The sequence below is a fragment of the Mus pahari genome, chromosome 5, assembly GCF_900095145.1.
Source record: "Mus pahari chromosome 5, PAHARI_EIJ_v1.1, whole genome shotgun sequence".
Lineage (NCBI taxonomy): Eukaryota > Metazoa > Chordata > Mammalia > Rodentia > Muridae > Mus > Mus pahari.
Window position 1 is genome coordinate 40,104,187 of NC_034594.1, and position 15,234 is coordinate 40,119,420.

General features: G+C 42.6%; 1 protein-coding gene across 2 annotated transcripts; it reads left to right on the top strand.

Moving 5' to 3' along the window:
* The first annotated feature begins 5,876 nt into the window (after window positions 1-5,876).
* Window positions 5,877-12,608, top strand: Ctla4 (cytotoxic T-lymphocyte associated protein 4). Of its 2 annotated transcripts, XM_021199017.1 has the most exons (4): window positions 5,877-6,132; window positions 9,261-9,608; window positions 10,057-10,166; window positions 11,416-12,607. In XM_021199017.1, the coding sequence occupies exons 1-4, from the start codon at window positions 6,024-6,026 to the stop codon at window positions 11,518-11,520; spliced, it is 672 nt and encodes a 223-aa protein (XP_021054676.1). In that variant the 5' UTR covers window positions 5,877-6,023; the 3' UTR covers window positions 11,521-12,607. The 2 variants fall into 2 exon arrangements, with proteins under 2 accessions (XP_021054676.1, XP_021054677.1); XM_021199018.1 differs by lacking the exon at window positions 10,057-10,166 and having other exon boundaries at window positions 11,416-12,608.
* The last annotated feature ends 2,626 nt before the right edge of the window (window positions 12,609-15,234 follow it).

Genomic DNA, 15,234 nt, shown 5'->3' on the forward strand with positions numbered 1-15,234 from the left:
TAAAGCTGTAAGAAGGCTTTCATTTCAATCAGACAGAAAGAAAACCACTATTTGCTTCCAGATGCTGAGGAAGACATGACAGGGACAAAAATCCAGCAAACATGAGCACTAGCACAGAGCCCCATTTTATTCTAAGATGCCACCCATTGACTAAAGGTACCAAAGGAAAGGTGTGTGCATGTGTGTGGTATGTGTGTGTACATGTGTATAAAAACTGAAGTTGGAAATTTGTAACTTTGCATTTAACAGATAAGTTAATATTAAGTTTTAGTTGGAGGGCAACACCCCCCCCCCCCATGATCTAGAGCTAGGATCAGAGTGCATTCCCCCCCGTCCTCCATAGTACTGCTCAAGCTAGTCTTCTCATTATTTTGGACATAGTTGACTGATGTGTTGGCACAGGCTTGTTGAGTCATTACAGCAACAATAAGATCCTTAGAATGAGGCATACTTTAGGGACAGAAAGGATGGAGAGCAGAGACGTTAAATGTCTTCTGTGGGGCAGGTTCAGCAGGTAAAGGTGTTTACCACCAAATCTGACAATCTAAGGTGGAAGGACAGAACTCTCTCAAGCTGTCCTTCCATCTCCACTAGTACTTGTAGGAAACAGCACAACAGGGATTTGAATTTCTGTCCGTGGGACACTACCAATACTGTTAACCACCTTGGTAGGCTCTTGGGTGCTCATCAGTCAGTCCTCCAATGGTCCCTTTAGTTATTAGTATTTTTTGAGTGCTGAATAGGGGTAAGAGAGAATGAGGCTGGAGGGTTAAGCTGAAACACAGGAGATCTCCATTATCTTCTTTGTACAAAGAGGCCCTGGTGGGCTACTATGTGTGAGGTGTGTCTGCAAGTGTCCTGGAAAGAGAATTTGATGTAGCAGAGATAGAAGTCTACAGGGGTAATTAGCTAAATACAGGCCATATGATGTAATGAATTATTGTATGTCGCGTGATAGGGAAAAACATGTACTGGATAGAAATCTCGTGCCTTCTACTTGGCAGGCTGGGTTGACTGGGGTTTTAACAAGAAGCAGGTGGTTCAAACAGGAGAGTCAATGAAAAGCTACTGTGGTAGATACCAAGGAGGGCAGTGGCAGTGTACCCTGACACAAGCCACAGTGAAAGCAGATATCAGCCTTAAGATTTAAGGGACCCCTTAGGTGGGGTGAGTGCTACTAAGTTTCAGGGAGAAATGACATCATAGAATGGAACTCACTTGACAAGTACTTATGGGGAAGTACTGTTACCACTGTACCCAGGGTTTGAATTTGGGTGACAGCAGACAGGAAATCCCCTGATTTCATTCTGGTCTAAATCCTCTAGAAGACGATGTAACAGGGAATGTTCACAATAAACACAGGGCCCTGCCTGTGTCTGCGGGGTCTGAGGAAAGAAAATGGGAGTGATCCTGAGCATGTGACTAGTTCTCTATGTTTCTGCTATTTCCAAGGTGGTATATGGCTTCCACACTGATAGCTGGCCTTCAAATTCCTGTTTTCAACACTTTATGTTGAAAATCTTCAAACAGGGCTAGAAAGATGGCTCAGCAGTTAAGAGCACTGGCTGCTGCTCTTCCAGAGCTCCTGAGTTCAACTCCCAGCAACCACACAGTGGCTCACAACTATCTCTAATGAGATCTGACGCCCTCTTCTGATGTGCCTGAATATATGAAATAAATAAATAAATAAATAAATAAATCTTTAAAAAAAAACCCAAACTTTGAACTTAACAGAGAATAAACATGCACACACACTTATTCATTAGCCACATTCACAATTTGTTAACATTGTCACTATTGCTGTATACTTTTTACTCTTTGACTCCAATACACATGAACTAATGTACACCTCTCTCTCTCTCTCTCTCTCTCTCTCTCTCTCACACACACACACACACACACACACACACACACACATACACACAAAATTTGTGCTTGGTCACCACGGACTACTTGCTGACATCCTGAGACTTAACAGTAGAATATTATCACTGCAATGTACAGCTCCTGACATTTCCCCGTGTCTCTCAGTGGTACCCATGATCAAGGAGCACATCCAGCCCCCTAGCATCTACTCATCTTCCTCTTCAGTCTAGAACTATTTTCCAGAGTTTCTTTTTATCATCATCTAGGATACTAATTTCTGAAAGGAAGTGTAATTCCAGGCCAGCAGTTTTGTGAGACACAGGTTTGTGGGCAATGCTGACATGGAGACATTACACCCTTCTTCACTCACTGTATCTGGAGGCAGGTGATTTCAGAATGTTCCATCTTGCATGGACCCTACTATCTATGGAACTCAGTTACCTTTTACCAGCTTACCAGCCCAGTCATCTAGTGAGTGATACATGTGAATATCTTCTCATCAACACTCTTTCACACATGCTCTTTTGTAGCCATTGAATTTTCTTACGGTGACAGAAATAGTTTCATAAAAGCAAACTTAGAAAACCCAGTAAGACTTCTTTGAAAGTTCCGATTATAACCTCCACTCTTTTCCAGTGCTGAAAGGTTCCTACTCGTGCACCAAACATTTCCAGAGTGTTCATTTCAAGCCTTGACCAATCTAATTTTCACGAGTGTGTTCATAGGTGCATACACTGATGTCTTTGGACCACACCCTCTCCCTCAGGATTCCCGTTGGAAACTGTGTTTGGATCTTTCCACGGGTGCTCTAGGTTGAATACTCTCAAACGGAAGCCACGGCTTGCTCTTCCTATCTTCTTTAGTCCAATAATTGCACTTCTGTCTTCACAGTGAGCCTTGAGTAAAAGAAGATTCCTGCTTACCGGGTTGCCAGCCATCATCAGAACGCTCTTCCCCATGTGACGGTATTTCCCTTGAAAAGGTCCTGAGTGAAACCATTGCCTGGGCAACAGTAGGCTCTCAAGACAACGGCTGGCAAATCTTCATGGTAGGATTCAAATCTAGCTGTCTTTGAATTCTTTGTCTCTTTTTATTGAGGATGGGATAAGTCAGCTAACTCTCCAGGCCTTGCTTTATTAAGAGGGAAAAGTAACAATCCTTATTTTGTATGGTTATTATGAGACTCGAGTGAGATAAAATGGCAAATATTTGGACAATATTTGATCGTTGTCCTTGTGAGGGTTACTGTTAATCACTCACTTGGTAAGACCTAGAACCACTTAGAAAGCAAGCATCCAGGCACACCTGGGAGAGATTAGCTAGTCTCAGGGCAGTCTTTTGAGAAATTATGTTGATTGGGTTAATTGCTGTGAACAGCTGCTACCTCGAGGTCCTGCTGCCTTGACCACCATACGATATAATGGACCTTCAACTGTGAGCCCACATAAACACCCTCCCCATAGGTTACTTTAGTCAGAGTATTTTATCACAGTCACTGGAAAAGAAACTAAGGACCGTCATTCCTCCCAGGCCATAAATATTGTGCTCCTCCCCCAAAGCTTTTCCCCTTATTCAATGATTCTAGATTGGCGGCCTAGGAACCTTGTCACCAAAGCTGTCATGTCCTTTGTTAGAAGAGGGGTTAAAAAGCCACTGTCTACAGACCAAGTCCACTCTCCATTTAATTTTATGAATAAAGCTTTAATAGCAATAAGCCACACACATTGTTTAAGTGTGATTTATGGATGCTTCCACTCTAAACTTGAAGAACCAGTAGTGGTAACATAGATCACACGGTCTGCAAATCAGAATACATTTACTACATGTTCTTTACATGAAAATCTTGTGAATTCTTGTTGCTTGGGGGTTTTGCAGTAGACTTCTTCCTGATTATATATCATATGTTCTTGATCCCATCTTCCCGTTCTCCCTTTCTTCATATTGGGCAAGAAGACAGTTTTATGAAGTTTGAGCTTGGTTGTGCTGATGGTTTTTTCTGTTTCACTGGCTCTTGCAGAAGCAGCAGGTTCTATGGAAATACTGCACTTTTTGTCTGAATACTTACCTCTTACTTTGTCATCAATAATGAGTCCAGTGTTTCCCTCCTCCAAGAAGACTGCCCTGATGTCCATACATGAACCAGCAGTTCCTGCTCCTCTCTAGCTGCGTAATACTTCAACTTTACCATCTATCTCATTCGTATTCTGCTATGGTTATGATGTAAGTATAGCTGTCTGCCATTGCCACTGCCATGGCTCTCCAACAGGACAGGAACACACACACACACACACACACACACACACACACACACACACACACACTTTAGTGCCCAGTCTGGGTCCTGGCCCCTTATTAGTGCCATTAGGTTGTTATTGCTTCTTGCCATACAAATTGGGAATCGGAAGCTTCTCTACAGTGCTAGGGGAATATAGAAAAGAGATACATCACAAGGGGCTTCTTAGGGTGTTGACACCTCAGCTAAATGCTAGGGGATGTGGAGAGGAGGCAACGAAATAGAAGGAGAAAATACAGCCTAGGAAGCTTGTGTCATTGTCATAAGACCCGAAGGAAGCATGTTGGGAAATGGCATGTAGAATGAAAGACATGTGTGAGCACATGCTAGTGGGAGGGCTCTAAAGGAAGCATACAGTCCCCACTCTACAGAGCCTCTTCTGATGGGGTGCAGAGATGGCAGGAAACCACAGAAACATGGAAGCACCTACTTGCCTCTGTCTTCCAAGAGCTCTGATTAAAGGCTTCCTCTGACATTCCAGGCAACCAACTAGGTTTTTTATCTTGCCATCATCCCATCCTAAGTGCCCACAATTCATAGCATGTATGTTATAGATCTGCAATGAACAGCCCTTTCATCCTTGAACTGTATGAGAGCTTCCCAGACTTAAGGGAAGTCTTCAATGTATAGTATTCTAAAAATGCACTACATACATGTGCATATTAATTATTCTATCTACCATGCATTAATATAGAGAATATTTAGATAATTTAAATACTGAACATTCTAAATAATTTTAATATCATAAAAATACCATAGTATTTATGATTGAACATTTGCCCTTCCTACAGTTTAGTTTAAGAACTCTGGTAATATTTATCCTTAGTTTTGGTGGTGCTGGGAATTGAACCGAAGGTCTACTGCATACTAGGCAAGTATTCTATCACTGAGCTACATCTACACCTCTGAGCTGTGCCTGCATTGCTGAGGTATAGGAGCTATGTCTCTATCACTGAGCTGTGTCTCCTAGTTTTAAGTTTCTACCTTTTAGAAGTTTTACTATTTTTTAAAAAGTCCATCCTCCTGTGGAGGTTTTAAATGTCTTTTCATTTGGGTGACTTACCCTGGGCCATCCACAACTTTATTTTGCCATTGTTACAGTTTTAAAAGCATCTGATTTCTTTCCCAACTGACAAAACCAGAGGCCCCTTTCTCTGTTTTGTGTATGTGTGGCCTGTGTGTGCATGCATGTGCATGTGCACATGTGTGTGTGTGTGTCTTTCATTTCTTGTGATTTTGGCATTTTTTCTCAGTAAAATACTAAGTGGAGTTAGGCAAAAATAAACTCTTTTGTGTCCTGAGGGGATCATAGAAGGACAGAGCATCGTACGTAGAACACAATTTTTATGGATACCTTCCAAAGAGAAATTCAGACATCAGCTCCAGGACTAAGAGGGATGACCATGGGGATTCTAAGAAAGAGTACTGGGTGATTAAAGATGACCAGATGACTGAATAAAGTTGGGACTGGGATTTAGGGATACCTTGCACTACAGGAAATGATACTCTCCAAGACTCCACTTCTCCAGGTCCTCAGAGGTGACTCGAAGCTTCAGTTTCAAGTTGAGTACATTTTCCATCCATGGATTTGCTTGTTTTGTTCAGTTTTACTTTGAATATTTGAGGTTGTCTTTACGACGTAACAGCTAAACCCACGGCTTCCTTTCTCGTAAAACCAAAACAAAAAGGCTCTCTGTTCAGGTGCCATGTGTGTGCGCTACACATATGTAGCACATACCTTGGATCAAAGCTGTCTATATAAAGTCCTTGAGTGTGTGTGTGGGTTCAAACACATCTCAAAGCTTCTGGATCCTGTACGGGTTTACTCTGCCTCCTGAGGACCTCAGCAGTTTGCCCTCCAGCCATGGCTTGTCTTGGACTCTGGAGGTACAGAGCTCAACTGCAGCTGCCTTCTAGGACTTGGCCTTTTGTAGCCCTGCTCACTCTTCTTTTCATCCCAAGCTTCTCTGAAGGTGAGTGGAGACTTCTGGAACATGGAGGTGGAGGAGGTGTTTTTCCTATTTGGGTTTCGTTTTTGTTTTTTTTTTTTTCTTTCAGAAGCTAAGGACAGTGATTTATAGAAATGCCAGAAATGAAAGCCAAGCCTTCTACCTTTTGGTTTAACAGCTTCCTACTGTCAAGTTCCAAGAAGAATAGAGGAGGTCTAATAGTAGCGAAGGAGCTGGGACTGCCCACAACAGCTTGCTGGGATCCCAGCCGGGGCTTAAGGAACCATGAGGGCTGATATGGGGAGAACAAGTTCAGGTTCTTCTTTATCACTGTTAGGAAATCCTGTAAAATTAAGAGATTTAAAGGGGGAGGGAGACATTTGAAATCGTGAGTACATTTGATCTTGATATCACAGTGATATTAAGATTTTTCTCCTCACCCCTAATCCCACCCCTAAAACTTACCTAAATTCAAATAAATAAGAAGTTTTCCTCACTCCAAGTTTTTGAGACACTCTTAGTTCTTTAAATTATCACACCTAAGGCTTAGGGGACATAGCAGAAGAGGGGGCAGAAAGACTTTGAGAGCCAAAGTTACATAGAGTTTACTGTGAGATTGTGTCTCTTAGGATGTCAAATGGTACACCCATAAAGTCTCACCAACACGGCTGACTAAACTTGAGCTAAACAAGGACATGAATAACAGTAGACATACCCAAGTGGATGGGGAAAGATCAAGATACCTCAACAGTATAGAAATAACTACAGGAAACCAAGGAATATGGAGAGTAGGCAGTTTCCAAGGGAAAAGCACACCAGCTGGCTATTCAATACCATATGGTCAGCCTTCAAAACATAAAGCAAATAACATATAGAAGGAGCAGGTTGCATTAAGAATGACTATAACTATAGTCTGTGCATATCACAACAAATAATGAAAAGGGGGGCCATGAATTTGAAAGAAAAGCATGGAGGGGTACATGGGAAGGTTTGGAGGAGAGAAAGGAGAAATAATGTAATTATATTAATCTCGAAGAATAGAAGAAGTAATAGTAAAGGGAAAATAAATTAGTTAATTATTTTAAAGATGGAATAGTTTGAAATTGAAGAAAGAAAGAAAGAAAGGCAAAGTGATAGAAAGACAAGAAGAGGGGAAGAAGGAAGAGAGAAGAGAGGAAGGAAGGAAGGAAGGGAAAAAGAAAGGAAGGATAAGGGAGGAGGGCAGGAAGGAGGAAGGGGGGAGGAAGGGAGAAAGGAAGAAAACAAATATCTGCTTTTTGGTCTAAGAGTCTTTTTATTATTTTTTTCTCCATAAAATCCATAATTGTTTCAATAACTATATGTGGATTTTAAGAACGGATCCCTGTTTTTTTCAGATGAAATAGAAACTCTTGAAAGGCTAATACCAGGCTTGTTATGTGCCTTGAAATGTACATATCTACTGGACCCTGAGCATCTCTCTCTAGATCTTTTAAATTAAGAAATCACATAGTTTGTGTGACACTGATGCACAAATGATATTTGACAATCTAATTTTACCAAAGAAGCAATAGTCATGGACAGTTTCTTGTCTGAATAGGTCTCAAAAACTTTAATGTGGGAGAGAACTTTTTTAAACACTCTAGTGGGGTTTCCACGAGCAAAGGATGCTTGCAGAGTATCTCTGATAGTAGAGATGAAGGCTGGGCAGACACCTGCTGTTTCATCTGCCAAGCTGATGGAATAACCATGGCAACTGCCGCCATATTGTTCTCTTTTCTGAGGACAGATGCTAATCGGTACAGGTGCTTTCAGGAGAGACTAGGGTATCTATACAGCCTGGTTTATGGGTAGGAGAGGTGGTCTTGGAAACTAAGTCTGGGGTAGTATTCAAGACTGTAATATGGAGGACACTGAAAACTAACTGTTGTCTTGTTTTTACAATCTATGTTAGTAAACTGCCAATGACATTGTTCGGTTTAAGTTTTGGGTGTAATCTGCAATATTGACCAGAGAGCAGCCAGGTTAGTTATGAAAAGGCAGTATGACAGAAAGCCACTTTTATTTTGTGTGCTGAGGGTAGAACCTGAGACCTTGTATACTCTAGGCAAGCGCTCTACCACCGAGCTACATCTCTAGCCCTTCCGCCTGTGGTCCTTTGTTTTGTAAAGCAATGTCTTGTTTGGCTGATGCTGGGCTTGCGCTTGATATATAGCTTTCATCTCCTGGCTGCTAGGATTGCAGATTTGAGCCACCAATACCAGGCTGCAAACCCACTAATTTCTAATGATGAAGGCATGTTTGTACAGAGAGCTGGACTCCTTTCTTCTGTAGTATGCAGGGAGGAAAGAGAACACAACAACAAGAACAGCGGCAGCAGCAACACTAACAACAACAACAAAACCCCAAGGACAAGGAAAGTGTTAAGTGAAGGAAAGAAGGGAGGCAGAAGAGGTGGCAGGGAAGCAGGGGAAGCCCACAGAAGTTAAAGCAGGGTTGCCTCAACCCAGAGAGGAAATGACCCTGGTGCCCTCAGCTCTGTGGCTTCCTTGTCTGATATATACACCACTCTATCACAGTGATGCCAGGAAACGGGTGACCAGTGCATTGACCTGAGGTTCAACTGATCCTGGTTGACAGAGATACACTTATAAATAAGTAGGTAGGAAATTTTGAAGCTTACTTTGAGAAATGAGGCAAGGTTCTACACCCCAAGCCCCAGAAATGTCTCTACTGACACTCACTATGTTTCCTGCGTGATATAGTTCTATTATCATCAAAGAATGTGCTGCACTGACATGTAGGCTACCCCCTTTTCTTACTGTAGAAGAGAATAAATGAAAGGAAGATTTATTTGCCAAGATGACACATTTTATGAGAGCCAAATCTTCTATTTGCTATACCAGTATTCTCCTTGCCATAGCCAACTGTCTTCAATAAACTATCAATAAGGGGATCTTGGAGAGTGACTGACTATAGCTGAAAGATGGGAAGTGGAGTGCCAGGGTGGATGGTTGGAGAGGAAAAGGGTGAAGGGAGTGACGAGTTTATTGAGGGGTGAGCTTGCAGGAGCACATCCAAGATAAACCTCTCCTGGCCTCAGGTGTGGCCTAATAGTCCCAACCGTGGATGATCATGAGCCCACTAAGTTCCCTTTGGCTTTTCCATGCCAGCCATACAGGTGACCCAACCTTCAGTAGTGTTGGCCAACAGCCACGGTGTCGCCAGCTTTCCATGTGAATATTCGCCTTCACACAACACTGATGAGGTTCGGGTGACCGTGCTGCGGCAGACACACGACCAAATGACTGAATTCTGTGCCACGACCTTCACAGAGACGAATACTGTGGACTTCCTAGATTACTCTTTCTGCAGTGGTACCTTTAATGAAAGCAGAGTGAACCTCACCATCCGAGAACTGAGAGCTGCTGACACGGGACTGTACTTCTGCAAGGTGGAACTCATGTACCCACCGCCATACTTGATGGGCATGGGCAACGGGACCCAGATTTATGTCATTGGTGAGCAAAGCCATGCCACTAAAAACAAGTCTGTTGCATCATTAGTCCCTTTACACCAGAATAGTTTTATTCCTTGGTTTGGGGGTTCCTTCATAGTTAGGTCTGTGATGCATAGCTAGGAATCCCCTAGTAGATAGCAGTCTTGCTTATCCTGAGTAGTTACATAATCATCACTCTGACTGCAGTGAAATGCGTTTGGGGATGTGTTTTTTTATACTGCTGATAGACTAGGACACTTGTTCTTGAAGTTTAGTCCTGTCCCTTTGATGGCACTCTGGGAACGTCATGCATTAAATAAATAGCCAGACTTCCCTGTGGGTTACCAATACAAGTTAGGGTTGACTAGCAAAACCTGGAACCTCTAACTTCCTTTTACTAACCATGAGGAACTAGGACCCCCACAACTGGAAACTGTCTCAGGAGGTTGATGCTTTGTCTTCGGTTGCAGATCCAGAACCATGCCCGGATTCCGACTTCCTTCTTTGGATCCTTGCCGCAGTTAGCTCGGGGTTGTTTTTTTACAGTTTCCTGGTCACTGCTGTTTCTTTGAGCAAGACGGTGAGTGTGATGCTGACATTTCCCCACAGTTAATGGGGACACTTTTAGTTGTACCCCACTGACCAATTGGTGTTGAGTTGAAGCAATAAACAAGGAGCAGGAAGGATAGGGTAAAGAACACGCTAGAACCCCATACACTTGCCTTAGAGGTTTCAGGATGACTAATACTGTACGTGAGCATGTTTGACAGTGAATGTTTGTGTGCTTCTGAGTGGGGTTTCAGTTTGAGTAACTGTTTGAACAACATGGAGCAGCTGTTTTGGTTGTCACTGTCATGGCAATGTCCTTAATCCTAGTCTCTGGGCGACCCTTTCTAGTTAGAACCACCTGGATAGATTTTGGTCCTTCACCAAACACCATCTCTTGGTCCCTCTTGTGTCTTCTTTGTTCAAGCCATAGCTACTTGTAGAATACTCATCCCCATTATCTATGTACTTACCCACCTTGCCTTGACATCCTCCCTAGCTCATTGAATGAAAGCCCTTGTTTTTATTTAGTATATTGGTAGTGAAAAGAGAGAAGTGTGGAATCAAGTCTCCAGTCAGGGTTCTGAACAGTCCTCCGCCATGTCTGTGTACGGCTGGCTTTCCTTATCACAAGCAACGTCTTTTGTCCCCATCTCTTCTCTTCCTCTTCTTCTTCTTCTTCTTCCTACTTCTCCATTTTCCTCATCTCTCTACCTTTGTCACTTTCTGCATCTCTATTCACACACACACACACACACACACACACACACACACACACACACACACACACTTTCACAGAATCTTTGTTCTGTTGCTGTCTTCCTTTTTTATCTGCCATTAAGCTACCACCCAGGCTGGCTGACTAGACATCTGTTGTTGAAGTTGTTGAGGTGACTGACAGAAGCAAAGAAAAAGCACTAACAAGAATAAGAGGAATGGAGATGAGGAATACAGCTTTAAAGCAGGTTATCAGAGCCACCTTCAAATATTTCAGGTGCTTTGATTACCACAGACACGATCTAGACAACTATCTTGGGCATTTTGGTTGTTCTTGGTGAAGTTGTCTCAAAGCCCTTTTCTCCCGTCTGCAGAATTATTTATCTAAGGTGAATTTGACTAGCTCAGTGAAAAAAATCTCACAGAGTTTATAATTCTGTATGTCGTTGTGGATGTTTTATTTTTGCTGGGGAGGGACCGGATATTTACTGGGTCCTATTATGGTTACAATTGGCTTCTATATTCTTTGATAATAATTGCTTTTTTTTAAAAAAATATTTTGGCAGCTAAAGAAAAGAAGTCCTCTTACAACAGGGGTCTATGTGAAAATGCCCCCAACGGAGCCAGAATGTGAGAAGCAATTTCAGCCTTATTTTATTCCCATCAACTGAAAGGCCATTTATGAAGAAGAAGGAGCATACTCCAGTCTCTAAAAGCTGAGGCAATTTCCACTTTCTTTTGCTCTCCGGCTATTTTTACCTGTTTGTATATTTTAAGGAGAGTATGCCTCTCTTTAATATAAAGCTGGATGCAAAATTCCAATTAAGCATACTACAATTTAAAGCTAAGGACCATGAACAGAGAGCTGGGACATTTCTGTTATGTCAGAACCATTTTAGTAAAAGCATCACTTGGAAGCAGCATAAGGATATAGCATTATGGTGTGGGGGTCAAGGGAACGTTAGGGAAAGGCTCAGCCCAAAGGAAGGAAGGGGGTGAAGGAAGAGATTATGTTTTACACATCTTGTATTTACCTGTGAGATGTTTATGACTTAAATGATTTTTAAGTTTTTCATGCTGTTATTTTCTTTAACAAATGTATCATTACATGAAGGTTTAAAAATGTATTCACATAGCTATGTGACCTAGCCAGAGTGGTTCCAAAGGTTGTAGTGTTCCGAGATGTATTTTTAAGTAATATTGTACATGGGTGTTTCATGTGCTGTTGTGTATTTGCTGGTGGTTTGAATATAAACACTATGTATCAGTGTCGTCCCACAGTGGGTTCTGGGGCGGTTTTGCTGGGAAGCTCGGGACACTAATCCATCAGGTTGGACTCGAGGTCCTGCATTAAGTGGCTTGGAAACTGGATGAGGCTGTCACAGGGCTCAGTTGCATAAACCGATGGTGACGTCAGAACTGCGTCTTTACACTTATTTTATTTTATTTTATTTTTTTGTTTTCTCCAATGATTTGCAAGGAACCCAAAAGCTGGCAGTGTCTGTATGAGCCTGACAGAACACCGTCTTCAAGGAAATACCTCACTCCTGAGACCAGTAGGTCTGGTCTTTCAGGAAGCTCCAGTACTAGGGCCCCCTACAAACACAAAGTTAATGCCACAGAAAGCAGCAGATGGGATGCACGAGAGTTCCTGAAAACTAACACTGTTAGTGTTTCTTTTTTAACTCAATATTTTCCATGAAAATGCAACAACATGTATAATATTTTTAATTAAATAAAAGTTTCTTGCAATTGTTTTATAGGCTGCCCAATTTATCAGCTTTGTATTTAAGTGTAGTGTCTGGGTTTGGTTTTGAAAAATGTCTTAGTTTCGTGTGTCTGTGTGTGGATAGGCATAGATGTGTGTAGGTGCCCCTGAGGTGTGGGATGTCCCCAGAGCTGGAGTTACAAGTGGTTGTCAGCTGCCTGATGTCAGTGCTGGGAATCCAACTCCGGTCCTCTGTAAGAGCAGTGTGCTCCCCTAACTACTGAACCAGCTCTCCAGCCCCTGCGTTTGTTTTTTGATGGGTTCATTCATAAGTGAAAAGAGGAAAAGAATGTTTCATGGGTCAGCCATGCACCAGCCGTTATCTGAAGCCCATTCCTGAAAGAGTCTATCGTGTACCCTTAATTTCTCCTATTTGGATAAAATTCAGGCACAATCGTCCTTTAAACTTTACACGCAGTTCTCTTTATCCAGGTTCCCCACTTCCTCTTTCTTACCCACAGTTTGCAGCTTCACTAACTGATTCCTGTTGCCATAACAGCTCCCAGTGCTGTTAGACGTTCCTTCTGTGGCTGTTTTTGATTAGTCTTCATTGTAAATGGAGAGTTCCCCTGTGTCTTAGATATGGACTATTTTACAGACGTAGAGGAAACATACCTGCTCTTCTGTGTTATTAACAACACTCACGATTTGAGCCAACACAAGTTTCCCTGATTCTTGGTTCACCAAGGTATACCATGAGCCTGGTTAGTTTCACGTTGTTTCTCCTTCTTGACCTCCACATCCTGTTATTGTCATGTGCAGCATTCTTTGCGTGGTTGCAGACCACCTGTAACTGAACACGTTGGAACACTTGCCACAGACGCTGGCTCAGGACCTTGACTCTCTGTGCTCTGAGTCAGGGGCTTTGGATGGCAAGGCTGGAAATCTCCCAGAAGCCCCTAGTACTTCCCTTCTCATGATCACTTAGGTGGCTTTCTTTAACCCCCCTCCCCATGTCTCTCTCTGGTATGTCTGTCTATCTGTCTGTCTGTCTGTCTGTCTGTCTGTCTGTCTGTCTGTCTGTCTGTCTGTCTACCTGTTTGTCTGTCTCGGTCTCTCTCCCTGTGTTGTTGTCTCTCTGTCTGTATCTCTCTCCCATTTGCTCACTCTTGCACACACACAGCTCCCCAAAGTCCTAACAAATGAGACAGCTACTGTAAGCATTCCAGAAAGGCTTGCTAAGTCAAAACAAACAGATGTTTCAATATAGGGTTGCGGTTATTACCTAGAACATGCTGGTATAACACGGGAGGCTCTGCTTCCTGCTCTCTTGGTCTTTGGTTGATATCCTTGATGAAATATGTAAATGTCTTTCGGCTCCAAATATCTCTAGGCGAATTTCAACAGTCATATGTCTCAACGGCCAAAGGACCATGGACAAATAAAAGCTTTTTCTAACAGCTATTTCATTTACCTGTAGCAATCAGAGAAGGACATTGTCTTGAGACCAGAAGACTGGCCTTATCTTTGCGTTCCAACCCATGTAGCTCTGGGAACAGGTCTCAAGAAAGCCTAAATATTCCATGTGTCTAAATGAAATCTAGTCTATTGTACACAGGAAGCCGGGACTTTCAGACACAAATGTAGATGACAAGGGAGTGAGATAGAACTCTCAGGGCTGCAGAATTGGCTTCATCTCTTCCCACCCAAGCACATGCCTTTGTTCATTTTTTACATTTATGATAACCTCATTTCTGCTATTCCTAGTTCTCTATCTTTATCTCTAAGTATATATATTTAAAACTCCTGTTTGTGTGTTTTCACATGCACACGTGGTGTGTAAGTCCAGTGTGTATGGAGTATGCACCACAGTGTCTAAGGAGGTCAGAGAACAGCCTCAGGTACTGTCCCTTACCTTTCCTCCTTTTTGAGACAGGATCTTTGTTGTGTGACACTGTGTGCCAAGTCCCACTGACCCAGGAGACTCCCATCTCACAGGAACACTGGGAATCCAGGATGGGTTACCGTATTTAGCCTCACATGGCTTCTAGTGGTCCAAACGTCTAGTTCTTGCACAGCAAGGCTCTATCCATTGAGTCATTTTCCTAGTCTTCTCCTAATATGTCAACCCCCATCCTTGTGCCTATTGAGAACAACCTCCACCATCAGATTACTGGCACTTTAAGCCCACACCAATCCCCCCTTTCTGTTTCACAGCCATCTTTAGTTTCACCTCTAATAGTTTCAAGTGTGCCTGAATTTTATGCCTAGCTTGATTTGGAAGCCCTCTAGGGATCCTCACAGCTTTGGGCATCCTGGAGATGCTCCAGCAAGAGGCCTTAAGTGCTGGGGAACTAGGCTTTCTGGGACTATGGGAGGGTTAGCTGTCCTCAACTGAAAAGCTGTCTGTGTTTTATTGAGTAGTTCAGTCTACTTTCCATTCCTCTGATAAGAAAATCTCCGTGTGGGTTAATCCATCTTGTCTTAGACCTTTAAGATTCTGGAGCATGAGCCCAGGGCCCACCACATTCGACATTTGTGTCATGTTCTCAATCATTTTATGGGAAGAATACTCTCAACTTTATGATCTCCTTCTCCAACTGTGGGCAATTGTTAAAGCCAACTAAATTTTTTTTTTTGTACTCAAGCAGAGACTCTTCAATGGCCATATGAGGCA

Bases quoted from the DNA above. Each gene is read 5' to 3' on its own strand.
- Ctla4 (XM_021199017.1), top strand. From the start codon at position 6,024: ATGGCTTGTCTTGGACTCTGGAGGTACAGAGCTCAACTGCAGCTGCCT. The intron at 6,133-9,260 runs GTGAGTGGAGAC...TTTCCATGCCAG, and splicing joins CATCCCAAGCTTCTCTGAAG to CCATACAGGTGACCCAACCT. The intron at 10,167-11,415 runs GTGAGTGTGATG...ATATTTTGGCAG, and splicing joins CTGTTTCTTTGAGCAAGACG to CTAAAGAAAAGAAGTCCTCT.